The 22014-nt window shown below is 39.3% G+C and overlaps 3 protein-coding genes, 2 long non-coding RNA genes, 1 other non-coding gene and 1 pseudogene across 11 annotated transcripts; 3 read left to right on the top strand and 4 right to left on the bottom strand.

Moving 5' to 3' along the window:
• Positions 1-14: 14 nt before the first annotated feature.
• On the bottom strand, positions 15-3351 carry LOC137945351 (protein NRT1/ PTR FAMILY 1.2-like). The gene is made up of 5 exons (XM_068791211.1): positions 2953-3351; positions 2719-2879; positions 2380-2597; positions 1336-1871; positions 15-1120 (listed from the first exon to the last, which is right to left on the bottom strand). The coding sequence occupies exons 2-5, from the start codon at positions 2816-2818 to the stop codon at positions 223-225; spliced, it is 1752 nt and encodes a 583-aa protein (XP_068647312.1). The 5' UTR covers positions 2819-2879; positions 2953-3351; the 3' UTR covers positions 15-222.
• Positions 3352-4237: 886 nt separating this feature from the next.
• LOC137946345 (uncharacterized) lies at positions 4238-5361 on the bottom strand. The gene is made up of 3 exons (XR_011111062.1): positions 5041-5361; positions 4547-4700; positions 4238-4419 (listed from the first exon to the last, which is right to left on the bottom strand). It is a non-coding gene; the product is annotated as an uncharacterized lncRNA (long non-coding RNA).
• Positions 5362-5482: 121 nt separating this feature from the next.
• On the bottom strand, positions 5483-8475 carry LOC137946346 (uncharacterized). Its single transcript, XR_011111063.1, has 5 exons — positions 7982-8475; positions 7150-7489; positions 6936-7027; positions 6130-6418; positions 5483-5925 (listed from the first exon to the last, which is right to left on the bottom strand). It is a non-coding gene; the product is annotated as an uncharacterized lncRNA (long non-coding RNA).
• Positions 8476-8774: 299 nt separating this feature from the next.
• Positions 8775-8972, top strand: LOC137947120 (U2 spliceosomal RNA). The gene has a single exon (XR_011111169.1). It is a non-coding gene; the product is annotated as a U2 spliceosomal RNA (small nuclear RNA).
• Positions 8973-9107: 135 nt separating this feature from the next.
• On the top strand, positions 9108-10064 carry LOC137946784 (bark storage protein A-like; annotated as a pseudogene).
• A 204-nt stretch (positions 10065-10268) lies between these two features.
• LOC137946158 (probable tocopherol cyclase, chloroplastic) lies at positions 10269-15832 on the bottom strand. 4 transcript variants are annotated; one of them, XM_068792364.1, is made up of 8 exons: positions 14308-14434; positions 13624-13902; positions 13337-13506; positions 12202-12299; positions 11609-11716; positions 10890-11006; positions 10656-10805; positions 10269-10534 (listed from the first exon to the last, which is right to left on the bottom strand). In XM_068792364.1, exons 2-8 carry the CDS (start codon positions 13662-13664, stop codon positions 10358-10360), a joined length of 861 nt encoding a protein of 286 aa, XP_068648465.1. In that variant the 5' UTR covers positions 13665-13902; positions 14308-14434; the 3' UTR covers positions 10269-10357. The 4 variants fall into 4 exon arrangements, with proteins under 4 accessions (XP_068648465.1, XP_068648467.1, XP_068648468.1 ...); XM_068792366.1 differs by having other exon boundaries at positions 10447-10534; positions 10626-10805; XM_068792367.1 differs by having other exon boundaries at positions 10455-10534; positions 10670-10805.
• On the top strand, positions 15779-21683 carry LOC137946157 (CRM-domain containing factor CFM9, mitochondrial-like). Of its 3 annotated transcripts, XM_068792362.1 has the most exons (6): positions 15779-16160; positions 16281-16398; positions 16593-16788; positions 16889-17165; positions 19118-19519; positions 20407-21683. In XM_068792362.1, the coding sequence occupies exons 3-6, from the start codon at positions 16700-16702 to the stop codon at positions 21157-21159; spliced, it is 1521 nt and encodes a 506-aa protein (XP_068648463.1). In that variant the 5' UTR covers positions 15779-16160; positions 16281-16398; positions 16593-16699; the 3' UTR covers positions 21160-21683. The 3 variants fall into 3 exon arrangements, with proteins under 3 accessions (XP_068648463.1, XP_068648462.1, XP_068648464.1); XM_068792361.1 differs by having other exon boundaries at positions 15779-16398; XM_068792363.1 differs by lacking the exons at positions 15779-16160; positions 16281-16398 and having other exon boundaries at positions 16746-16788; positions 16879-17165.
• Positions 21684-22014: the final 331 nt, after the last annotated feature.

Raw genomic sequence — 22014 nt, 5'->3', positions numbered from 1 at the left:
TTATTATTATTATAATAAAGCTCTACTATTTTGATATAGAGCTTCATATGAGTATTACTTAGGCAGGTCTCTTTTCCTTCTTTGTGGAACTAAACGTAATAGGCATGGCTTATTGAGATTTATATCAGCATTTTCAGCTAAACACGGAAATCTCAGTCTTCCCCTCTTCTTTTCGCTGCCTAGAGCTGTACTTCTACAACAACATGGAAGCATGCCTAGATTTTAAGCATGCCCAGATTTTGTCATCTCGTGATCTCTTTCATCTTCCTTCCCCAGAACCCCAAACTCATCTTCCTTGCAGGGACCATAGCTCCAGCTGCAGACAAAGAAGTACAAAAGATTAACGCCTCCTAAGACTGTTAGAACCCAGTAGTAGTAGTTGTAGTGCCCTTTATTGATGTTGTTGGAGACCCAGCTCTCCGTTCCCCCCTTTCTGCTCGTGTCATCCACAGCTCCGAGTATGACAACCGCCAGCAAGTTCCCAACTCCCATTCCAAGCGCGAACAGAGCCACTCCGATGCTGGCCATTCTCTTGGGAAGCTCGGAGTAGTAGAACTCTATTTGCCCTATAATATTGAATGCTTCTGCCAGTCCTAAAATACAATACTGCGGCACCAGCCACAGGGCCGACATGTCCACTACAGCATACCCATTGTTCAAGAATCCTTGCTCTATCGCCCTTTTCCGCCGGTGACCCTCGACGACGGCCGACACCGCCGTTGCGATGCAGCAAAGTATTAGACCGATTCCCATGCGTTGTTTGAGGCTGAGTCCTCGACGGTTCCCTGTCAACTTGGCCAGCTTGGGTACCAGAAGCCGGTCGTATATGGCCACCCATATGGTTAATGCTAAAATGTTGAAGACACTGAAGGATCCTGCGGGAATTTGGAATGATGGGCAAAGGTGGCGATCCATACTGTTGGCTTGGAGGATCAGGAAGGATTGCTGACTGAGTAAGACGGCGAGCATTATTCCGGTGGACCAGATGGGCATCACCTTGATGAGTGACTTGAGATCTTCCACTTGCTGGACTGTGCAGAGCGACCAAGGGTCGTTGGCTGAGCCTTCTGGGTTTACGTCTTTCCCAGGGCTCTTCATAATGCAGGCCTTGTTGAGGGAACTACAAATGTCCGGAATATCTCAATTAGTTACAGTCGACTATCTATCAGAATTAACCAACACCTAGAAGTTTAAGACCACACTGGGAGGGTAAGAATTAATGGGTCTATTCTGTTTGATGAAAATTTCAATTAAAAGACTGGCCTTTTGAAGGAAAACCATGAATTGATATATAGTTACAAATCACAGTAAAATTGTCGATGATACCAATGATACCTCAATGTGCTTGTTGGAACCATGAGGTTGCCTTTGTTATAATGATAGACATCGCCGCTTGGAGGAGGAACGTGTCTGTTCTTTATTGCGGCCGCAACTACTTGAGCAAAACCAGTGAACAAGCTCTTATCGGCCTTCATCTTGACGTATAAAGGAGAACCCAGGTAGAACAAAACGACGGATATTATCATGAGAATCGCAGGAATGGCAAATCCCAAGTTCCATCCTGCTGTGTCTTGAATATAGACAATAACTGTGACAGCAACCATGAGTGAAATTCCGACAGAAGCGTAGTACCAGTTGAAGAAGCTTTGTAATATCATGGTCTTCTTCTGCTTGTCCGGGTGATGCAACTGATCTGCACCAAATGCCAAAGAGCATGGCCTGATGCCTCCAGCTCCTATAGACATGAGCGCGAAAGAGGTGTAGAGGAGGGACAGTTGAGAGGAATTTGGGGACTCGCAGTTGACGTGGGAGGGGCAACCCCGGGGCCTTGCTCCTGGTATAAGTGCCGTCGACCACAGCGAAATCATCCCCTGAAACATGGACAGAATTATTAAGAGTCGTCTCTATTGCTGGATTAATGGCTGCCCTTCTTTGATAAATCGAGCTCTCGGAAAGATTAATCCATACACAAGAGAGAGAGAGAGAGAGAGAGAGAGAGAGAGAGAGTAGCGGTTAACTGTTACAAGTAAGAAACGCGAAGAGTGGAGTAAAAAAAGTGAGAAACTGAAGAATTCTTCCGCCCCTTCATCAATCATCACCAACAATCAAAGAGATTTTTAGGTTTTTACCAATTTTTAATTTATTTAAAAAACACTCAACTTACCAATCAACTGTAATCAAAAGTGACTGCACGTCATCATGCTACATCAGTAGGCTAGTTGCAATGGGAAAGATAATGACAGAGAAGGCTTAGAAAGATTTGTGAAGGAAAACATGGAGCAGATCAATCAGCGGAAAATCCATCAATTCATTTTGATGAACAAGAGAACGTGAGAAGAAACAAAATTAAAAGAGAAGATCAAGAATCTAGCATCTTACCAGAAGGCTTATGATCGACCCGAACGCAATCACACGATATCTACCCATGTAAGAATCAGAGAAGAAAGACCCCAGAACTGGAAGGAAATTCGACGTTGCTGACCAGATGAATAAAACACGGGCTCCTTCCACGTTCGTCATGTTATAATCAAATTTCAAGTACAGAATCATGTTTGCCAGGAGCCCATAACTTGCAACTTTTTCGAACGTCTCATTCACTGAAAACAAAAGCAACACAAAACTCAAATTTCTTGATAAATTGAAACGCCACGAAGAAGAATATTTAACCATGGGCTGGATGCATGTAGGTATGCACAGACAGTGTGATCATCCCCACACCTATGATGAAAGGCATGGTCCTCAAACCACCCTTTTTGATCTCAGACTCTGGCCTTTTGTCATCTGGGATCGAAGAGATGTCCATCTTCTCCTGCACCATCTTTCTCTGCTCCTCGCAGCCGTGAGCACCGTCGGCTTGAGCGCTTAAGCTTTCGAGCCTCCTACAGAGAAAGAGAGACAGATCAAGGAAAAGGGTACAAGAAGCGCGTTCAAGACGAGGCTACAGACTCTTACGAGCGGGCATCTTTTTGCAGTTATAATCGACTGCTGTGGCATCTTCTTCGGTTATATCATGCGGTGGCATTGCCCGTCGTCGTCGTCGTCGTCGTCGTCTTTCGTGGGTGATTTTTACGAAGATTACAACAAAAAAATTCTTTTCCAATAACGTTATTTTTCTAGAATTGACTTCCGAGCATCTCAGCAGGATACTTGGACTTTCAACCGCCATCAAACGTACAGGATATCCTCACCATTAATCAAGCCTGCTAATTGTTTCAAAATGTTACAGAAACGGAGAATGGACACAGAGGGGAGGCGAAGCAGTTGGTTTTAGAGGAACTTTCAATGTGTTGGAAGATCGTCACTCGTAAAAAAGAGAAACTAAAGTCGAACAGAGTTGATACTTGCACTCGTTTTGTTTTTTCGTCTCAAGTGGACAAAGGGTTTCAGTAACTGATATACAGACGGATGTTGATGAGTCTGGAAGAGGGTTCGACGTGAAGATTTCTGATAATAGCAGAGGGAAGTGCATTGGCCGACTGAAGATTCCTTCCGACACTTCCCATCAAGGAAAGGAAGAGGTTACAGGAATCGAATAAGACGGATCATTCAAGGTGATGCGTGCACAGAAGAGAGATCGCGACGGCCGTATCTTTTTGCAGTTGTCAGTCACTGGCAGCTTTGCCCCGTCGTCTCCTCAACCTGGATTGACGAAAACATTCGCTACCCACCATCAGTATTAGGCTGAAGGAACGAATTTGATCACTGTTATTTAACCTGTCACCTCCACATCCATGTCATGGCTGGCTGATAGCTCTGGCTAGTTCTCACTGAAACAATCTTATAAAATTATAAATAGATAACCATTAATTTGCACGATATAAACAAAAACGTATAGCAACGAGCCACCCACCTATAAAGAAAAAACACGCAGTCCCTTTGCCTCAGTGGAGATCTTACCTTTCAAAGATTTGCAATTTCCTTGTAGTGGGTGCTTGGAAGAGATAGTGGAAATTGAGAAAAATTGCTTTAATTGAGTTTGGGGCTCAATTTGCCTATATTTTTAACTAGTGACATCAGACAGCACAAACTAGCACAAAGTGATAGTTACAACTATAAATTATGGTTAGACCGTCCCTTTGGACACACGATCAAGCCTAAGCTTGCGACGGATTCAGAAACCTCCTTTGGACACACCATCTTTCAATCTTCAATTTCATTATGCGATGATGTTTCATCAACGAATTTGTATTTCTTTCATTTACAAATTGATATTACAAACAAAAGTAGACTGCCCCTTTGAAAACATTTCATCAGGTCTAAGTTTGCAGATGATCTGTACAGTTCGATGAAAAAGCATCTTCGTTTTTGCTAAAGAATTCAAAGTTGAAAGAAATAATAATACTGTTCTATTTTCTTTTCATCCCAAAATAATATCTTTGAATGTACAGTTGTTATTCCCATTCAGCTCAGTCCCCATGCCTGCAAAATCCAACAAATTCCATTGGTAATTCAGGGATTTCATATATCTGCTTTATAGGAAGCTCCTTTTTATTTGATATGGTTAAACTTGGCAGTAAAACCAAACTCAGACAGCAGAAGGAATTACCTGATTTTTGGCCGTCAGAAGTTCCAACAACGAGAATATTCCCATCCTCTTTGACAGCCAACCATGTTGTAGTTTGAGATGCCCCATATCTCTGACATCCAAGGTAGTCAGTCTGCAGTGATCCAACCATGTTGTAATTTGAGATGCTCCATATCTTTGCCACAGTAACAGAGACATTGTCAGCCATGAAATAATGCCTAGTCGAAACATGAAAGCCTTTGTACATAGGGCTGTAACGCATTAGATTTGCTGTGTTGTGTATGAACATCTAGCAAGCCTACTAAATTTTAAAATTGCTTACAACAAGAGGCTTATTTCTCAAATTGTATCAGAGAGTTAATTTGGAAAATTTCAGAAATAATCCTCTTGTTGGTCACATAAACAGCAACTTCATATTGAACACTGCTTACCTGTTGCCATTCCGTTTAACTGAAAATTTTACATGCAAACTTCACCAAATCTTTGTAGAGGTGAGAGAAATTTAAATCTCATACCTTAGATTGTAAAGCTATAGAGGAAGTAATCAAGTCAATGAGTTAGCCCCATTTGCAATCTCCAAAAGTTGGACCCAGCATGCGATGAGCTGCATCACGGGCTGTTAACTACAAAGTCACTAAAAGTTAGTTACCACCAGGATTTTCAGTTCTTTGTTACATGCAAACATAAGGGTATGAGAGGCTGAAATGGTATAAAGATCCCAGGACACCTGTTAGAATACTATTCATGAGAAATACACCTGCTAAAATCAAAATTATATGAGCAGACCAAAGTTATATACCATCCAATCTTCAACAAGGTCTTCCATCGATAAGTAACAGTTGTCCTAAGTGCCCCCCCCCCCCCCCCCCCCCCCATCAGAAGCAAAGCATTCAATGCTGAAATTAATCTTCTATTTCAGCTAAAGAGAGACCACTGATACAAGTAGGTCCCTCCACTTGTAATGACACAAACACATTCTTTTTCACAGAAACTAACTATATTTTTTTTTAAAATATAGAACTAACTAGTCTTATAAAAGCTGTCATGTTGATCTGAGTGTCACAAACCCAATTGCAAGCTGATTAATCAAGGATAATATCCATAACGAGCTAACTGCATGATGAGCTAAAGTTGGATAAACTCACCTTTTTTATCTCATTTGTTTTGTTTATTATACAACAAAGAAGTGAAATTTACCAGTGAAGACAATAAATTAGAAGGAATATTAGACAATCACAATATGACAAGTTGATCAAGGAAAGGTGATGTGTCATTCTTCTGAGCTCTTTGCACGGATCATCCGAATTTATATGGCATACAATGAACTTGAGAACAAGCGAGTTTTACATGGATCATTCACTACTTGATCTTCTCGGATTTCTTGATGAACCAAGATGAGCCTGAACCACAACAAATTTTAGTAATGTAACCAACAGACCATCAGAATCATAACAACTATAAAATGACTTTCCTCTAAACAATTTTCAAAAAAAAAAAAAAAAATATCAAAACCGACTCACAAAGACAATATACTGCAGTTCCAAACTTATCCTCCCCATTTATAACCCTTGAACCCGTAACATAAGAGAATTTTCAAGACTCACACAGGTTTGTTTCTCATGGATAATTCTCCCATATCCTGGTCTTGCAACTTCAGCCCTTTATCTCCTATATGAGTGCCAGTATCGTATAAACCAGTACTCTGGTTGATCAACTTGAAGAAACTGCCGCCAGTTTTCAGCCGATTTTAGTAAATCGGCAGCATGTTGGCACTCAGAAACTCCATATGTGATCCAAACTGAGCATTTTAAATTTATCGGACACCAATCCAAAGATGGGAAGCGACAATTTGAGAAACCCTACTGCCTTGTAAACTGTGGACGCAGAGTGCAGCTGCCAGATAGTCCCACATGATTAGAAAAATAGGGTCACACTCTCAGCTAAATAAAATTTGAAATCTTTAGATATTCATAAAAATGATTCTTAAAAGCTAGAAGCAAATACGGTCCAATTTATCTAGACTAAGATTTGAGGTTAAACCCTAAACCCCAAATATCAGTGCCTCTAAAACAGAGGCTTTTGAGTCATTTCTTGAATGACATCCACTCACCACCCCATGTCACTGGGTCTGAATGGGTCCAACCAGAGGTCCAATTCACAGCCTTCTGTTTCATAGGCACCATCATTTTTGTTCCAGCAAATCTCAACCCATTTGTCATGGTCAATGGCACCTTGTGTAGCAATTCTGTTACTTAAGAACAAACAAATATTGCCCCATGCAAAATATATTGGGGCGAAAAGTAAACTTGATCTAACTTTACAACGTATTTACAAACATCAAATCCATACTAATATATCCAGTGACTGCCATGTTCAGAGAGAGAGAGAGAGAGAGAAAGAAAATGTTTACTCATGACAAGTGTTGAATGATTGTGATAAGTCAGAAAACAGGTGTCCAAGTCTTCGAGAGTTGGAATTGTAGGTATTCTATATATGGGGTACCTGAATGGTTTCAATGCAATTGTCACTGGCAGCCATCAAAACAGGAAAATAAGAAAATCAGAATAAACCATTGCAACACCCATCTTCCAATGTCATTGATTATAATTCCAAATAACTCGTACCAGGCCACAGACATCCATCTTGATATTTGCAGGAGACAACAGCTCGTCAAGGTCTTCCACTTGTGGTGTTTAGATGCCAGAGGAGAAATCTGTGAAACAAATGCTGAAAGAAACAGTAACATGTCCACTAAACAGTGCATAAATAAATATTGGATAACAGGACCCAGAAAAATAGAAAAGCGGTTGCCTTATTTGCTAAGGGCTCTTTGCTGTATGGCAAATCATGTTCAAGGTATTCAAAACCCAAGCAGCTCATTTCTCCATTATCGTTTAAGGATAATTTTCTGGTCTTTGGACATTAGAATCCATAACATGTTGCAAACGGTTGCTAGATGAATCCCTGCAACCAATAAAAGAACCACTGTCATTGTCTTTCTTTATATTTTTCCATTATCGTTTGAGGATAATTTTCTGATTCTTTGGACATTAGAATCCATAACATGTTCCAAACGGTTGCTAGATGAATCTCTGCAACCAATAAAAGAACCACTGTCATTGTCTTTCTTTATATTTTAAAAGACAATGAGCGACAACATCAACAAAGCGACAGAGAGATGTATATTTGCAGGGAGACATTACCTGACCTTTGTAATTCAACAGTAGAAAATTAACAAGAAAACAAGAAACGGGAAAACAAGGTAACAAGAAAACAAAGAAATAAGAAAACGATATTAACAGCGCTCCTCTAAATCAATTAGAGAGTGTAATTCCACGAGCGGATAGTTTTTGCATCGATTAGCAGCCATATTCTCAGAGGACGAACCGCGAAGACAAGAAATTAGATAAAGCAATAGAAAAAGACGTTACAGCAGCTATGGATGGGTCCACATACAATTGCATAGGCGACATGTAAGGCACTTAATATTGAAGGACGCAGAGACCAGAAGAGTGAAGGGAAAGAAAAAAAATCGGCTTCTTTGCTAGGCCGAAAGAGTGGAAACGGACTGGCCGTCTGTTCAGCACAGTAGAGACCTCAAGGTATTTGGATAATTTTCTTCTTGCGACGACTCCAATAAACCGCGCTTCAAGAAGAGCAAAACTCCAGACTCCCAGAGGTCCCCCAAAGTGAGGTAGAAACGGCGTTCCGATTCGGACTTTCTCCATCCTTCGAAAGGCAAGAAACGAAATAACCTTCGATACCTTAGAGAAAAACTGCGCGGGCACCATTCGAGTCGACGCTAGAAGAAAATCATCAAAATAACTAGCTAGAGGTCTCCGCTATTCTGGAAAGATACATCGGCCACTAGGAAGCAGAAGATTTTTCCTTCCCTTCGAAATCGCCGGAGCGGCGTAGCTCTAATGAAAGAAAGAAACCACTTGGTTTCCTCTGTTTTTCGGAACGAGGCACTGGCGGGGAAGAGGGCGCTGGGTATTAATAGATGTAGAATAACGGACCAAGGGTCAGCACTCTCAGAGGTTAAGAATGGGACGGGAAAAAACCCGGTCGAGGATGGGTTTTTCCAAATCCACCCATGCGGAATCCGACCCACGGGGTTTTATAAATAATCTAATATTAAGTTGCAACTCCTACCTTGCAGACTTCGCCTTAATCCCACATACGAAGATGTGAGAGATCTCACTTCACCAACTACCTATAAAACCATATGGAAGCTATCCTACAAAGCATACCTTTCTCGGCCTTTTGGCTAAGATCAAGTGTAGTATCTGTTCTTATCAGTTTAATATCTGATACGTGGTCCATCGGACCACATGATATTAAATTAATTTCTTGTGGGGGAGGGCCCACCACCGGTAGCTTGCTATCGGGGGTTCTCGAGCGTCGCCCTTGCGTTGCACTACTGCTCGGGCCTGGCGCACCCCTACCAATTCAATGTTAAAATATTTATTTAAGGTACTTACCTAATTAAGGTGGGTTCAAAATATTAATCCAATATTAAATATTAAGGGGATTTGCGCGTTGTGTCATTATATATGATTGTTTCCTCCTAATTCTCGAAATGAGTTTAGCTGAATCTACTGGGTTCGATGATAAGATGAATGCAGCTGCCACTGCAGATCCAGAACTGAACATTGGCGATGTAGCAATCCCTCAGAACTGGGCGCACACAGGCCTCTGGAACTGGCAGGTGGGTGGTAGAGGTGATCATGCCGACATAATCTATTATGATTACGACTGAATCAACTTGATGATATGATTGCCTCTTCGTATTTTGCAGAGGTACGGAGAAGGTCCCGACGATGAGCTTCCCCTAGAATCTGAAGGGGACTTTACAAGGGACTATGGCTTTCTCAATTTTGGAAAATTCAATAACGTTAGTGACGATGATGACTACTTTGAGAATTATCTCACTAGCGTTTTGGTATCAACTAGAGGAGACATATCCGACTGACGGAACGCCCGAGTCGTGTGATCGGATTTTCTGGGTTCCCGTCGATCGCTCTTTATTTGAACTCTCCAAGAAACTGGAGGTACGAACCAACATCACATATGATCTGCAAAAACGTTTGTCACCTTATTAATTCTTCTGAAACTAGGGTTTTACGTTTTACTGTAACAGAAGGAGGTAAAGCTGGATGGGTGTATGAAAATGCCACAACCTGTTTACCCAACATACCCAAAGCTATAACAACAAAAAGAGGGAGCAGTGCCAGCATCTGTCTTGACAATGCCGCATACAAGGTCCTTAACTCCCAGTTCCAAGTTGGACCAGTGGCCATGGAAAGTGCTGCTCTATCACTGATCTGTCACCAAATGAAGATGCCCTACATTGCCCTCAGAGCTCTATCTGACCAAGCTGATGAAGGAGACGGAGATTCTTATGGCAGAAACACCTTCAAACCTTTGGCATGCGCCAAAGCAATTGAGTTTCTTACGGAATTAATCAAGAACATCCAAGCGTCCACGGTTAGCTCTATGTGAGTCTCAGCGTGGTCTTTCCTATGCTCCATTAATGTCTTCCCCCTACGCAGACGTCTTATTACGGAGCACACTATGAAGATGATACTTGTTTGATTTGATGGATATGTTTAATTGGTACACGTCGGAGATGAAGGAGATGATACTTGTTCAGTTCGATGGATATGTTTAATTAGTGAAAAGAAGAGAATAATTAAACACAGCATACGAAGGAGCAAGGAATGTATACATTCCTCATACAAATATCTATTATTTTTATATATGTGAAAAGGGAAGAGGGATTAAAAAATTTTCCACCCGTCATACGAAGTTTTAAACCTTACTGGTTTTCTACAGACCAGGGGTTTTTAGAAAGGGAGCTAGACTGAAGAATCCTTCCACATCCACAGGAACTCTGAGAGTTTGTCCCAGGAGCTGAGGTCTTGTGCTCGAACCCTTCCATGTGTTGAACCACGGGCCTCCTCCAATTTCCAATGCTGCCATATCACTAGTAACATCAAGAATCACCTGCAAAAACATTTGAACTAAAATTACGATCAACAGATCATACGGAAAAGGAAATACCCACGTATTTGGAGATTTCTGGTTCATAAAATGCCTACGAAAAGAAAGAAAATCCTTCTTCAACCTGCCCTTTACTACCATCAGATCTTTTTTCCCACATCTGCAACCTCAGATCTCCATAACATGTATCCTTGCATGCAGTAGCAAGCCCAGCTTCCATTGTAGGAGCCCGCAATGGGGTACCAGGTTCCTTTGTAGTCGCCTCTAATTCTACCTGGCCAAAGATATTAAATAATAAGATTAGCTCCGAGTAGCAATGTGTTAACTATACAAGAGAATTTAACAATGGTTCCATTACTCTGTGTGTGTTGTTATCCGCAGACATTTGCCAGTAACCCCATTGAGCTACTTCCCAATCCACAGTGCCAGTCCATGGGACAAACTCATAAAATTGTCCATTATAATGAACTCCAATCTGCAAGATTACGTGCCACGCATGATTCATGGTAGAATAAAATACATGAAAGAAATGCACATTTCTACAGCTGATCTAACCAATTTTAAAAAATATAGAAAAGCACATCCACCAGAGAGTAACCCATAGGTTTATTGTTTGAAATCATTGAATGAATAAAACTGGAACAGCGGGTTTCATTGCAAATGCTTGAACTTCATCAGCGTAACATCAATTTTTTTACCAAACTATGCAGTACAATCTGTTATAGATGTAGCAGATATATCTGGTAAGTTCCTTGAGGGGATAAATTATCCTAAGTTGGTGAGAAGAATTTCATGGAAAAACTTGATCAAGGAAACAGAAGCAGGAAGATTGTTTTGGGTCTTTGGTTTTTTGAAGAATAATAGCAAGAGTCAGTTGACAAGCTTGGATAACAATTACAACTGCCAACCAAAAATTCCAGCACAAGGAAGCAGAATTTTTTTTTTTTTTTTTGCAAGCTTAAGAAATCTAGCTGATTTCCATTTCATGTAATTCAAAGAGTCCAATATATACGAAGTTTGTACCATTGGAAAGAAATTAATTAAATAAAGAATTTAGACTTCAGTCTAATTGCATACCAATGCAGCCTCTTCATAGTTTTCCACCAATCCAGAAACTTTCCTCAATCCACCACCTGCTGTTAAAGCAACTTCTCCTGCTGCACTTTCAAAAATGTTACACTGGATCTGCAATCAAGACTTAAAGCTTGTTTGTCTTATCCCAACAGATGAAAGGATAATAAAATATTCCATTAGAAACAAATATCTAACAAAACCTAGCAGAGGCTTTTTTTTTGGCAAGTTTGACTTATTAATATTACTATTTTTTACAATAAGCAGTAGTTAAGAGCAATAGTTGGTCAAAATGATGTAGCTCTGCCATGTGTTATTTAGCAACTACCATACTAGTTATGACATGGAAAGATCATTTTCAGCACAAATAAGAAAATCCAACTTCCGAGTGGTTAACATAGTTTTAGTTCTAGTCTAGTCAAACTAATGAGTCAAAGACAACACAGGTATCTTGTTTGCTAGTGAGAACTGTTTAACACTGCAAAACATTATATCATGGGAAAAGGAATTATTCAAAAAAACACGAAAGATATTGATGATTTAAGACAACAGTGAATTCTCAGCATCAACAGAAAGTTAAAAGAGAAAAAGAAACTTACCCAATACCATTTTCTTGGGAAGGATCCGCCCCAGTTCTTTTCTGAATAAGATGGTGCATTTTGGAATTCAAACTGTTTGCCACCCCAGTCAATCCAACCTACTCACATTCAGAATTTCTTGCTTAGCAGGACCAAAAAATAGAGTAAGTATACTCAAACAGCATTCAGGAAGTAGTAAAGCTTACTCCTTAGCAGTTAAAAGCATCATCAAGTAACAAACAAGTCTAGTTCGTACCTCCGGAAAAATCATCGGTTAGCCAAGATGTATAACAGTTTCTTAATGCAAATTAGCAGTCAGAATATTACAGTCTCGTGGCTTTTTCTTTCCCATTACTGTCTAGAGGTCAGTCTCTTTCCCTTTAAGTAGTATAGCCTTTCGTAAGGAACAATAGTTTGAATCAAGGTCTCACCTATTATATCAATACAAATGAAGTTAATCAACTCTTCTAAACACTTGACGATAATATTAGTACAGGAAAAAACAGACAAACAAGACAAAAACAATTTTAGAGATTTTTGGTGTTGACATTCAATGGCCAAGGCAACAACTTAATGGTTTATTTAGATAGAGTGCATATTTTACTTCAGTTTACGAAGTCATAAAGAATTTAGATTTTAGAGTCTTATATCTAATATATTACATTTGATGTCTGAATTGTTTACGTTCATATATTTAGACTTGAAATAATTTTTATGAGATTGTGTTTTACATATCTATGATATTATAATAACTTAGTTACCCAAAAAGAACATAAAACTAACTTTTCTTATACATCTAAATATATCCAACTTATATACTTTAATGTCTCATGATTTTTTTTTCTTTCTTCCCTTCTTTTAACTTGCCTTTTCTTCCATTTTGATAGGTGAAAGAAAGATATTACCAAACAAAATAATTTCCCTATATGCTTACAAAAGAACATCTCCTCTTCATAACAACATTTCTAGAGTTAGAAATTAAAACAAACAAGCAGTGATAGTTACATGGCCTATGATCATCTCATGAAAAGCAAGTTGATTGCCAATAATGAAGAAGCAGACATCTGAATTTTTTTTTCTGGAATATTCTTCCTTTTGAGGTGCAAATAAATATGCATGTCTTTCACTGAATTACACAGGAAAAACAAACATATACCTGTGGATAAGCCCCCTGCCATACAAATCTGCCAATGAGGTTCAAAAACAGGAAAAGCAGCAGGCCAGCTTGCTGTAGATTTCTGTTTAGAGCCAACATCACCCCAACCATAGACAGGGCGAGTATGGTATTCCCAGCTAGCACTCTCAAAAGTTCGTATATATGTTGACCTGTTATTTACATAAAGTGACAAATAGAATCAGCATATTAAGTCAACCAAGTAGAATGCATTACTGAGAACAAAATGAACCATGAAAAATGCACTGCTGGAAAAGAAGAAAAATTACACGCTGGTTAGCCCACTGACAAGCAATGCCTCTCGGAACATCTATGTTAGAGGACAAAGAGAGACTATTAATTGCATATCTTAATAACAAATCTTGCAACAAAGATGAGCACAAGTTCCATCCATCCTTTCTGTGAACACCATGTCCGCTTTTAAATTTTCGCTGGAAAACTAAATTTTGAAGCACGGAGTAAATAGCATGCCTGCCATCATCACGTATAGAACCTTGATGCCAAATAGGGCTGGCCTGAAAACCTTCTAGAACACGCCATGTAAATTGCTTCACACAAACAAACAAACAACTCTCAAAATCTTTGCCATTGAAGAACAGAAGTGGAGGTGTTACCAACTAATAGCATTTTTAATTTGAAATAACAAAAAAGAGATTGAAATGCATTTAGAGATAGCACGAATATATAATAATTTATTTTCATAGAAATGACAGATCATAGTGTAAATTGGATCGAGATGATACGGACAAGGTATACCATTTATATTAGGAAAACATTCAAGAAGTTGATGAATTGTGGATCAGAGTTAATACCAAGCACAAATTAAGGTTGAATCAAAGAGTGGTTTTAAGTGATACAGTAGAAAATTAAAAAAAAAAAGAATGATGAGCTAGACAATTTAAAAACAGAACCAAAGAGAAAACTACAAAGAAGTTAATAACCAGAGGAGGAACCTCTCTTTTTTGGTGCCAAGGAGCCTTGCCTTGCTTTGAAGGTGTTCCCCAATATTAGCTCATGTCTACCTAAGCATTCTGATATTGTCAGATGAATGAAAAAAAGCCTAGCAACTGTAGAAATGAAATCAAGTATTAGACACGGACAAGAGGACATCAGGCAGTAAATCCTATAAGAATCCAATAAGAATGTAGAGGGACTAACCCATAAATAACAGCAGTAGACAGTAAAAAGAAAAAACAAAGGACCAATGCATCGTGCATAAAAAAGTTGCAATCCGATAGATTATTGCACATGTTCATGTCATATGCAACTGACAGAACCTACGATCATAGTAGTCAAAGAGTGGAGTTAATGGCCACAATTCAACCACGGAAACTCAAATAAACCCTACCTTCAGAAAATAATTTTTTGAATTCAAAGATCACAACCATTTAGACACCTTCCAGAAAAAGAAAACATTAATCTGCTTAAAAGATATTATCAGTATTTTACGCACAGCACTAGTGATCCACTAATGATGACAATGCATCTTAACAAAGAAAACCAAAGAAAATTAAGAACGCTACAATACAGGAGAGGTGACTTACTTCCCCAAAAGTTGTTGGACTTTTCCGAGAACTGACAAATATACTTATCATCAGCACCAAGAATTTGCGCCCCGACCCCCGTGAATCGATGACCATGCAATGTCTCGTCCAAGGGGCCCAGCTTATCAGGAAATGCAGGGTTCTCAACTGAATACATAAAGCAAAAGCTTTGTCTCTTATCCGGAATCGAAATCTTGAAGTACCAACCTTCAAAAAATCTTCGAGTACATCCGTCAAAGTGGTACCTGAGGTAGAAAAAGATTATGTTGTAGCAACAGCACGAAGAGGTAATAATAATAATAGAAACGCCAAATATCTGTTCATCTTAGTAACTTAAGCTCGCAGTGAGGAATAAAACAGCAGACGGCAATGCGAATTTTCAAGCAATGCAACGAAAAGGCATGAGCAAAGACAGCGTAACCAAATGACATATTTCCAGAGAAAAAGTTAACGTAAAGACAAATGCACTCATGGAATTCTGGCTGCAAGAGGAACCACACAAAAACAGATAATTAAAGAACTCCTATTACCCGCTGTGGGGAGTTCGAAGCTCTCTATCTGGAGGAGTGGGTTCATAAACAGGAACAGCAGAGACCTTTCTATCCACCGTCAAGGAACTATAACTTTCCCCAAGGTTCATCGAATCCGCCATCATAACGCGGCATCTATTCCTTTCCCCTAGCGTCAGAGAACGACTTCGGGTCCAGGAACACCCACTAGTAGGGCATACTCCAACGGTCGCCATGGCGGATTTCAAATGGAAAGATAGGCTACGATTCCCTCCCCGAATACCGGACAAACAATCCCTGGGCAACGGGTTGTTGCATAAACTTGAGCTGCTAATCTCCATTTCAAAATCGATCCATGACAAGACAGGAATAGAGAAGACAGCACCAAAATGCAGTGTTTACACTAGCATTTCCGGAAAAGAACGAACTCGTAGAACAGACGCCGAAGAAAACGAAGACGTGGAGATACCAGATGGCTGCTGCTGTTGAATTGTTGAAGCCCCTACATTTGGCGGGTGAGGCTGAGAGCGACAAAAAGCAAGCTAGCGTGGCTCGCGCTGCCGGTGCGTTCCAGTGAAATCGCTTCAAATAGAAAATAATGTATTTCCCTGGTTTATAAATTTCATTATTTTCTCTCCTTTAGGTTGAACAGGTTAAATCCTCTTTACATTCTCTTCTCTTCTCATCTTGTATAATTCAAGGGCCGGTAGTGATCTTGGAGGAGAGGTGGGAAAGCTTAATTGTCCCTCTTTGGTACGTTTTGGGAGGTGGAATCTTTCATTTATAATTTGAATTAAAATAACACAGACCCTAAACCCTAAGCCCTGTCGGAAAGCTTGGGACAAAACCGTGAATACTGAATCTTGATTACAGAGGAAGGCGGGTTTGAAGCGTAGGAAGCAGGTCCAGTACTCACTGAAATAAAAAGAACTGGACTTTTTGAAGGAAACGCACAGGGTCGAGCAACCAGAACGAGAAACAGCAAACAAAGGTATGTTACAGTGAGTATTTTTCGCCACATTGCGAAAATAACAAGCTTAACATGGCTGACAGCAAAATATACTTCGTCTTCTTTTCCGTCCTTCCGTTTCCATCTTAAACCTGATGCCCTGAAAGAAAAAGTGAAGAGAAAGGTAGGTGAATTTAATTCCAGTCGACCCTCATTATTTGTCTTTATATCCACAGTTTACTCTTTTCCTTTCAATCTCATACTCGAAGATAAAGTGACACTGTTTTGCGGGCTCATGTCTGGGTTCGTGGGAAACGAAAGAAACCTTCACAAACTATAGTCCATGTCAATGATACTTACTTCCAAATTTATGTGGGCCTTGATAAACATCCAAAGGCATTCAACAAAGATTTTTCCACTTCTTCAAACAAGGTGCTGCTTGCCAATCCTGTGTTAATGTTTTATTTTTCATTTTGAAAATTTAGTTTATTTAGTGCAGATTTTAAATTTTTATTGGACAAGGCCTCTTCAGGAGTCTGCTGCGAAGAGTTGTTTTTCCACGACTGCCAGCAAGTGACTACATTAAATATGGATCAGAAAGAGAAGGTGTGTACTCTTCTGTTTTTCCGTTGGGTTGTACTGATGGAGCTAGATCGATGTCAACCTCAATAGGGAGGAGTATGCGGAGTAAGGTGGAAAATAGAATGAGAAGAGAGACAGGGAAGACCCAGAGGGAGATCAGACGTGCGAAAAAAATAAGAAAGAAACTAATGACAGATGAAGAGAGGTTCTTATACAGCCTTAGAAGAGTAAGTACCCACCCGTTTTCTTATGTGTCTCTGTATGGTATAGTTGCACCTCTGAATATGGGCAAATCCTGCGTTTGTGATTGGATAGTATGGTTTATAAATCAAAAGGAGATCTCATCTCCTAGTTTAAAATTTTTATGAGCCTATTCTCATCACTGCAGATTACTGGAAGGCATGAGTTATTGTGTTGCTACATGCCTGCCAGCATCCTGCATTGGCTAAGTTAGTAAGGTCATTCTCAACCTCTATGCGAAATACAGGTTCATTCGAAATAGCACTTTGATGTTTCAGTATTATTGTTGAAAGTAAATTTTGTTGCTTCTCTTTCAAGCTCCCCAACTACTACTCAATGCTGGTTGAGCATTGGGATTTCAACATTGTGCAAATGTTCAAATATCTGACTCATCCTTTACCTGTCAGACTGGATTTGAACCTTAGAATCATCACCGACCAGATTTAACTCGAGTGTATTTCATTATATGCATGTTTTCAAAATCAGATATGCTTAGTTTGAAAGCCGTCATTGATAGACTTGCTCTCTACATCCTTATGTCTCATAATTATTCCAGTGCAGAACAAAAAAGTTTTTGTCTCATCCAAGTACGTATCCATAGTACTTGATGGAAGACCAGATTTTGAAGAATTGGAAAAAACAGAGTCAAATCTGGATTGTTGTATTACATATTCCTGTTGGGTTGTGTCCGTTGATAGTTAGTGGACAATTGAACCAGAGCCATGAATCAAACAAAGCGCTTGTAACTTGCATCAAAACATCCCCTGGGCAGTAGGAGATAGATGAATTGCTTCCTCTGCTGGATTCAAACATTTTCTCTGCCATTGTATTCTGAACAAAAAGCACCCAATTAGAGCCCAATGAGTATCCATAAATGCTATATGTACTTAGTGCAGCTTCAGATGCTGGAGAACATGCCACTTTTCAATCCTTATTACTATTCCTTTCTGCTGTTCGGCTTTCTTCTGGACAATCCTTGTAGGCACTTCTGTACTAGATGGAGATTGATCACTTGGTCTGAAATGTCCTTTTTAATAACAGAATATGACTCTCTTAAAGTGTTATTGAAGCTATGGAAATCAGCTTTTAGCATCCTGGATTCAACAGTTAGCCTCACTCTTCATAGCTTGGCTATAGTTTCTAAAATGACTGTGGAGAATAAAAACGACGGATCATGCCTTCTTGTTTGACCTCCATGGCTCGCGTCTTATCCTATCCTGTTGCAGGGGTTTGGAAGCTTTATTTGGAGGGCTTGGATGTGGAAATATCAATTGTCGTTTGTCATCTTTTGACAGGCTTCAGATTTCCCAGAGCTTATCCATAAAAAAAAATGTATTGTTTCATGCCTAGGATACTAGTCCAACCTCAGTAAAATAATGCGATAAAGCCTGACCGCATTGAAGCCTATGAGCTTTTTCAAATGGCTCTAGTTATCATTAGGGCCATTGCTATCATTCACTTGGGAAATGCAGTGTTATGTGTATGCAGCTAGTTGTTCGATTTGTTGGTCATGATATAAACTTAAAACATGTCTAACATTAGAGTAACTTGTTTCAGGTTCTCTACTCTCTGAACAGTAAACCTTCATTGCCCTATATTTTAGATCAAATACAAAAAAGACGAATTTGATTTCTAGAACTTCCTGATAGAAAGAAGAATGTATGGCTACCAGATTAGAATGTCAATTTCGTGTTTCAATTGATCCCACTTACACCCCCTCCCCCAGATTTATATTTCTGCTGAGCCTCATTTTTGGAAGATGATCTAGATAAACCATCATCTTCTCTATGCAGCTTAAGGTTTAAAATCAAGCTAGTTTTGTTGTTATTAGATGAATTCAACACACTATTTTATGATGAACATTTTGTGGTTGTATTGTATTTTCATCTATTTATTTCTTGACCTTGTCTAAGTGGGTTTCTGTCATCTATGTATGAAGGCAAAGAAAAAGGTTGCACTGCTGCTGCAAAAATTAAAGAAGTATGAGCTGCCTGAGCTACCTCCACCTCGACATGACCCAGAGCTTCTAACTTCCGAGCAGCTTCAGGCATACAAAAAGATAGGCTTCAGAAACAGAAATTATTGTGAACTTGGCGTCCGTGGGGTGTTTGGTGGTGTTATTCTTAATATACACATGCATTGGAAGTTTCATGAGACTGTTCAAGTATTTTGTGATAACTGTCCTAAAGAAAAAATAAAAGAAGTTGCAGCCATGCTTGCACGATTGAGTGGTGGTCTTGTGGTTAATATTCACAATGTGAAGACTATAATAATGTTTCGTGGCAGAAATTATAGGACACCAAAAAGTCTGGTTCCTTTCAACACCCTTACCAAAAGAAAGGCATGTCACTATTACTTTTTTCGCTTCACCTTTCATTTTTGCTTGAGAAAGAAGTTAGTAACTTAAGGGAATTGCTGAAGATTTCAACTTGAATGGCAACACAAATGCAGTGTTGCCCTTTGTTTTGTTGCATAGCCATTCTTTTACCTCTGTTTGTGTCACCTAGCCATTCTAACTGAAATTGGTTTTTTGCATTTTCTTTATCTGATGAGAAGCTTGTATCCTCTTGTATTTGTTTTTCTTTTCTTTTTGTTTTGTATGTTATTCTTGGTGCTGCCACATAACCATGTTGGCGTTGCCATTTTTCAGTAAAAAATTTCTTATTTGTTCCTTGACACTTTATGCTCATGAAGAGTGGCTCCTTTGTGTTTTGGCTCAAAAGTAAAGCTGACGATTGGAGGACCATATTGGTCATTCATTGCTCGCAGATGAAGTGGATAATGCAAAGCAATCAATGAGATCCTTGGAAGCCATTTTTCTAAGTGGCAGCAATTTCGCAACTATTAACTTTTTCTAAGCCATTTTTTTTGCAACTAATTTTTCCAGTTAGGTCTTTGGAACTAATTTTTTTCTTTAAAAAGAAACTAGGAAAAAAATTAGTTCTATTACTTACTATATCTGAGATGTAAATGCTATTAAATACTTGATTTCAGAACTCTTCCCCATGTTTATGTTTGATTGTATTTGGTTGACTTCATCATTTTTTTACAATAATTGTCCTTTCATCTGATTGGATGCATGGGTAGCCACAAGCATGTCTGGTTTTCAGTGGACCTGCTATTTGGGTTTTGGAGACTGCTTTGTTTGGGTGTCTTCATAACTATTGGCGGAGATTTTCTCGTTAATTGCTACATGGACATTAAAGATATATTTCTTTAATTTTGCAGGCATTGTTCAAGGCTAGATTTGAGCAAGCTCTTGAGTCTCAAAAACTAAACATAAAGAAAATAGAACAGCAACTGCGCCGTATGGGGGTAAACCCTGAGGACCCTGTTGCCATAGCTAGCATACAGAGAGTTGCTTCCACATTCTTCCAGGCAATTGATGAAAAACACGGAAGTCCATATGTCTTCCAGGTGAACAAACCATCAGAATCTCAGGCCTGCCAGCACGACGAGCCAGAATCCCCTTCAGAGGACAGTGACCAGGAGGAGCTTGACAGATTCATTCAGGAGATTGAAGGTGCAGCAGGTAAGGAGTGGGATGAAGAGGAAGCAAGAGAGAAAGAGGAAATGAGTAAGACGATTAGTTACTGGAATGGGAGGAGGAGATGGTTGGATGCTGAAGATTCTGGGGATGAGATGAGAAGTCAAAGGAAGGATCAGGTTGGGATAAAAAATGGTAGATGGAATAGAAATGTTTGTGGCACTTGGGATGATGATGAGGATGGATTGTCAAAGCTTCAAAGTGATGAAGATACTTCAGAGAGTGAAATGGATGAGTGGGAAACTAGGAATGAGAAGAGGGAAAGTGAGGGTAACATAGGTAGTAGAGACAGCTTTAGAAGAAAGGATGTTATAGTTTTATCTGATGATGACTTTGGAGACAGAGAGGCTGGCATGGGGCCACATTCTGCAAAAAAATCTCATCCAAGGGAATTCAAGGATAATGACTACTACAGTGGCAGTGATGAAGAATGATGAATGATGAAATGTTTTGGATGCGTAAAAAGAACACCAAAACTGAACATGAAAAAGATGAACACGCTATATCAAAACTGGCTGCAGGTGGAGTATTAGCTTGAGTGCCTGAATGCTTCAATCTAGGAGCAGCAAATTTTGACCTGACATAGAAATAGAGCTATTTATTTGACCCAAGCCCCAGACTAACCTATAAATAGGTCAGGCTTATATGCTAGACCAGACCAATAATCAGATCGGATTTGGGTTGACGCCTGATGGGTCTTAGTTTAATTGCTCAAAATAGTGAGGGTGGGATTGAACTGCTCCAGTTTGATTTGTTTGAACAAGGTAAAACCACCTGTTCTGATACTCTTTAAAACTTTAAGAAACTTGTCCACCAACAAAACCCCTTTTTTTTTTTTTTTATAAAATCCAGATCCTTATTTTCTCTTAAATAGATTTTATCAGATTTTTATATATATTTTTTTCTTTTTAACATTTTTAATTGGGTTGATCCAAATTCAGGTCTTACAATATGAAATTATTTCTGGCCGTTTAGAAGCTTCATATGTTGATTTGAATGCATGAGCATAAGGTTCATTATAGCTGAAGAGTCTCTGATATCTAAAGCATTGTCTGCCAATTTTTCGAACTTCGTAAAACAGGGAAGGAGGATGGACTCAATCAACTTGGGTTGGATGTCAAATATGTTATTAAGAAATAGAATGGTCAACTAGTAAGATGAAACGTAAATGAAATGGTTAAATAGAAAGCCATAAACCCAGGGACCACAGAGTCCATTTACTTTAAAGGTTTGAGCTTATATGTACATATGCCCTAAAACATGAAGAAATTCTGTGATTTAATTGGGCC

Source organism: Aristolochia californica, unplaced genomic scaffold (genome assembly GCF_029961685.1).
Source record: "Aristolochia californica isolate CCGP_79_NKW_82.1479 unplaced genomic scaffold, dmAriCali1.0.hap1 SCAF_12, whole genome shotgun sequence".
NCBI lineage: Eukaryota > Viridiplantae > Streptophyta > Magnoliopsida > Piperales > Aristolochiaceae > Aristolochia > Aristolochia californica.
The sequence above is the reverse complement of the archived record's forward strand: the minus strand, read 5'-3'. Positions and strand labels throughout refer to the sequence as shown.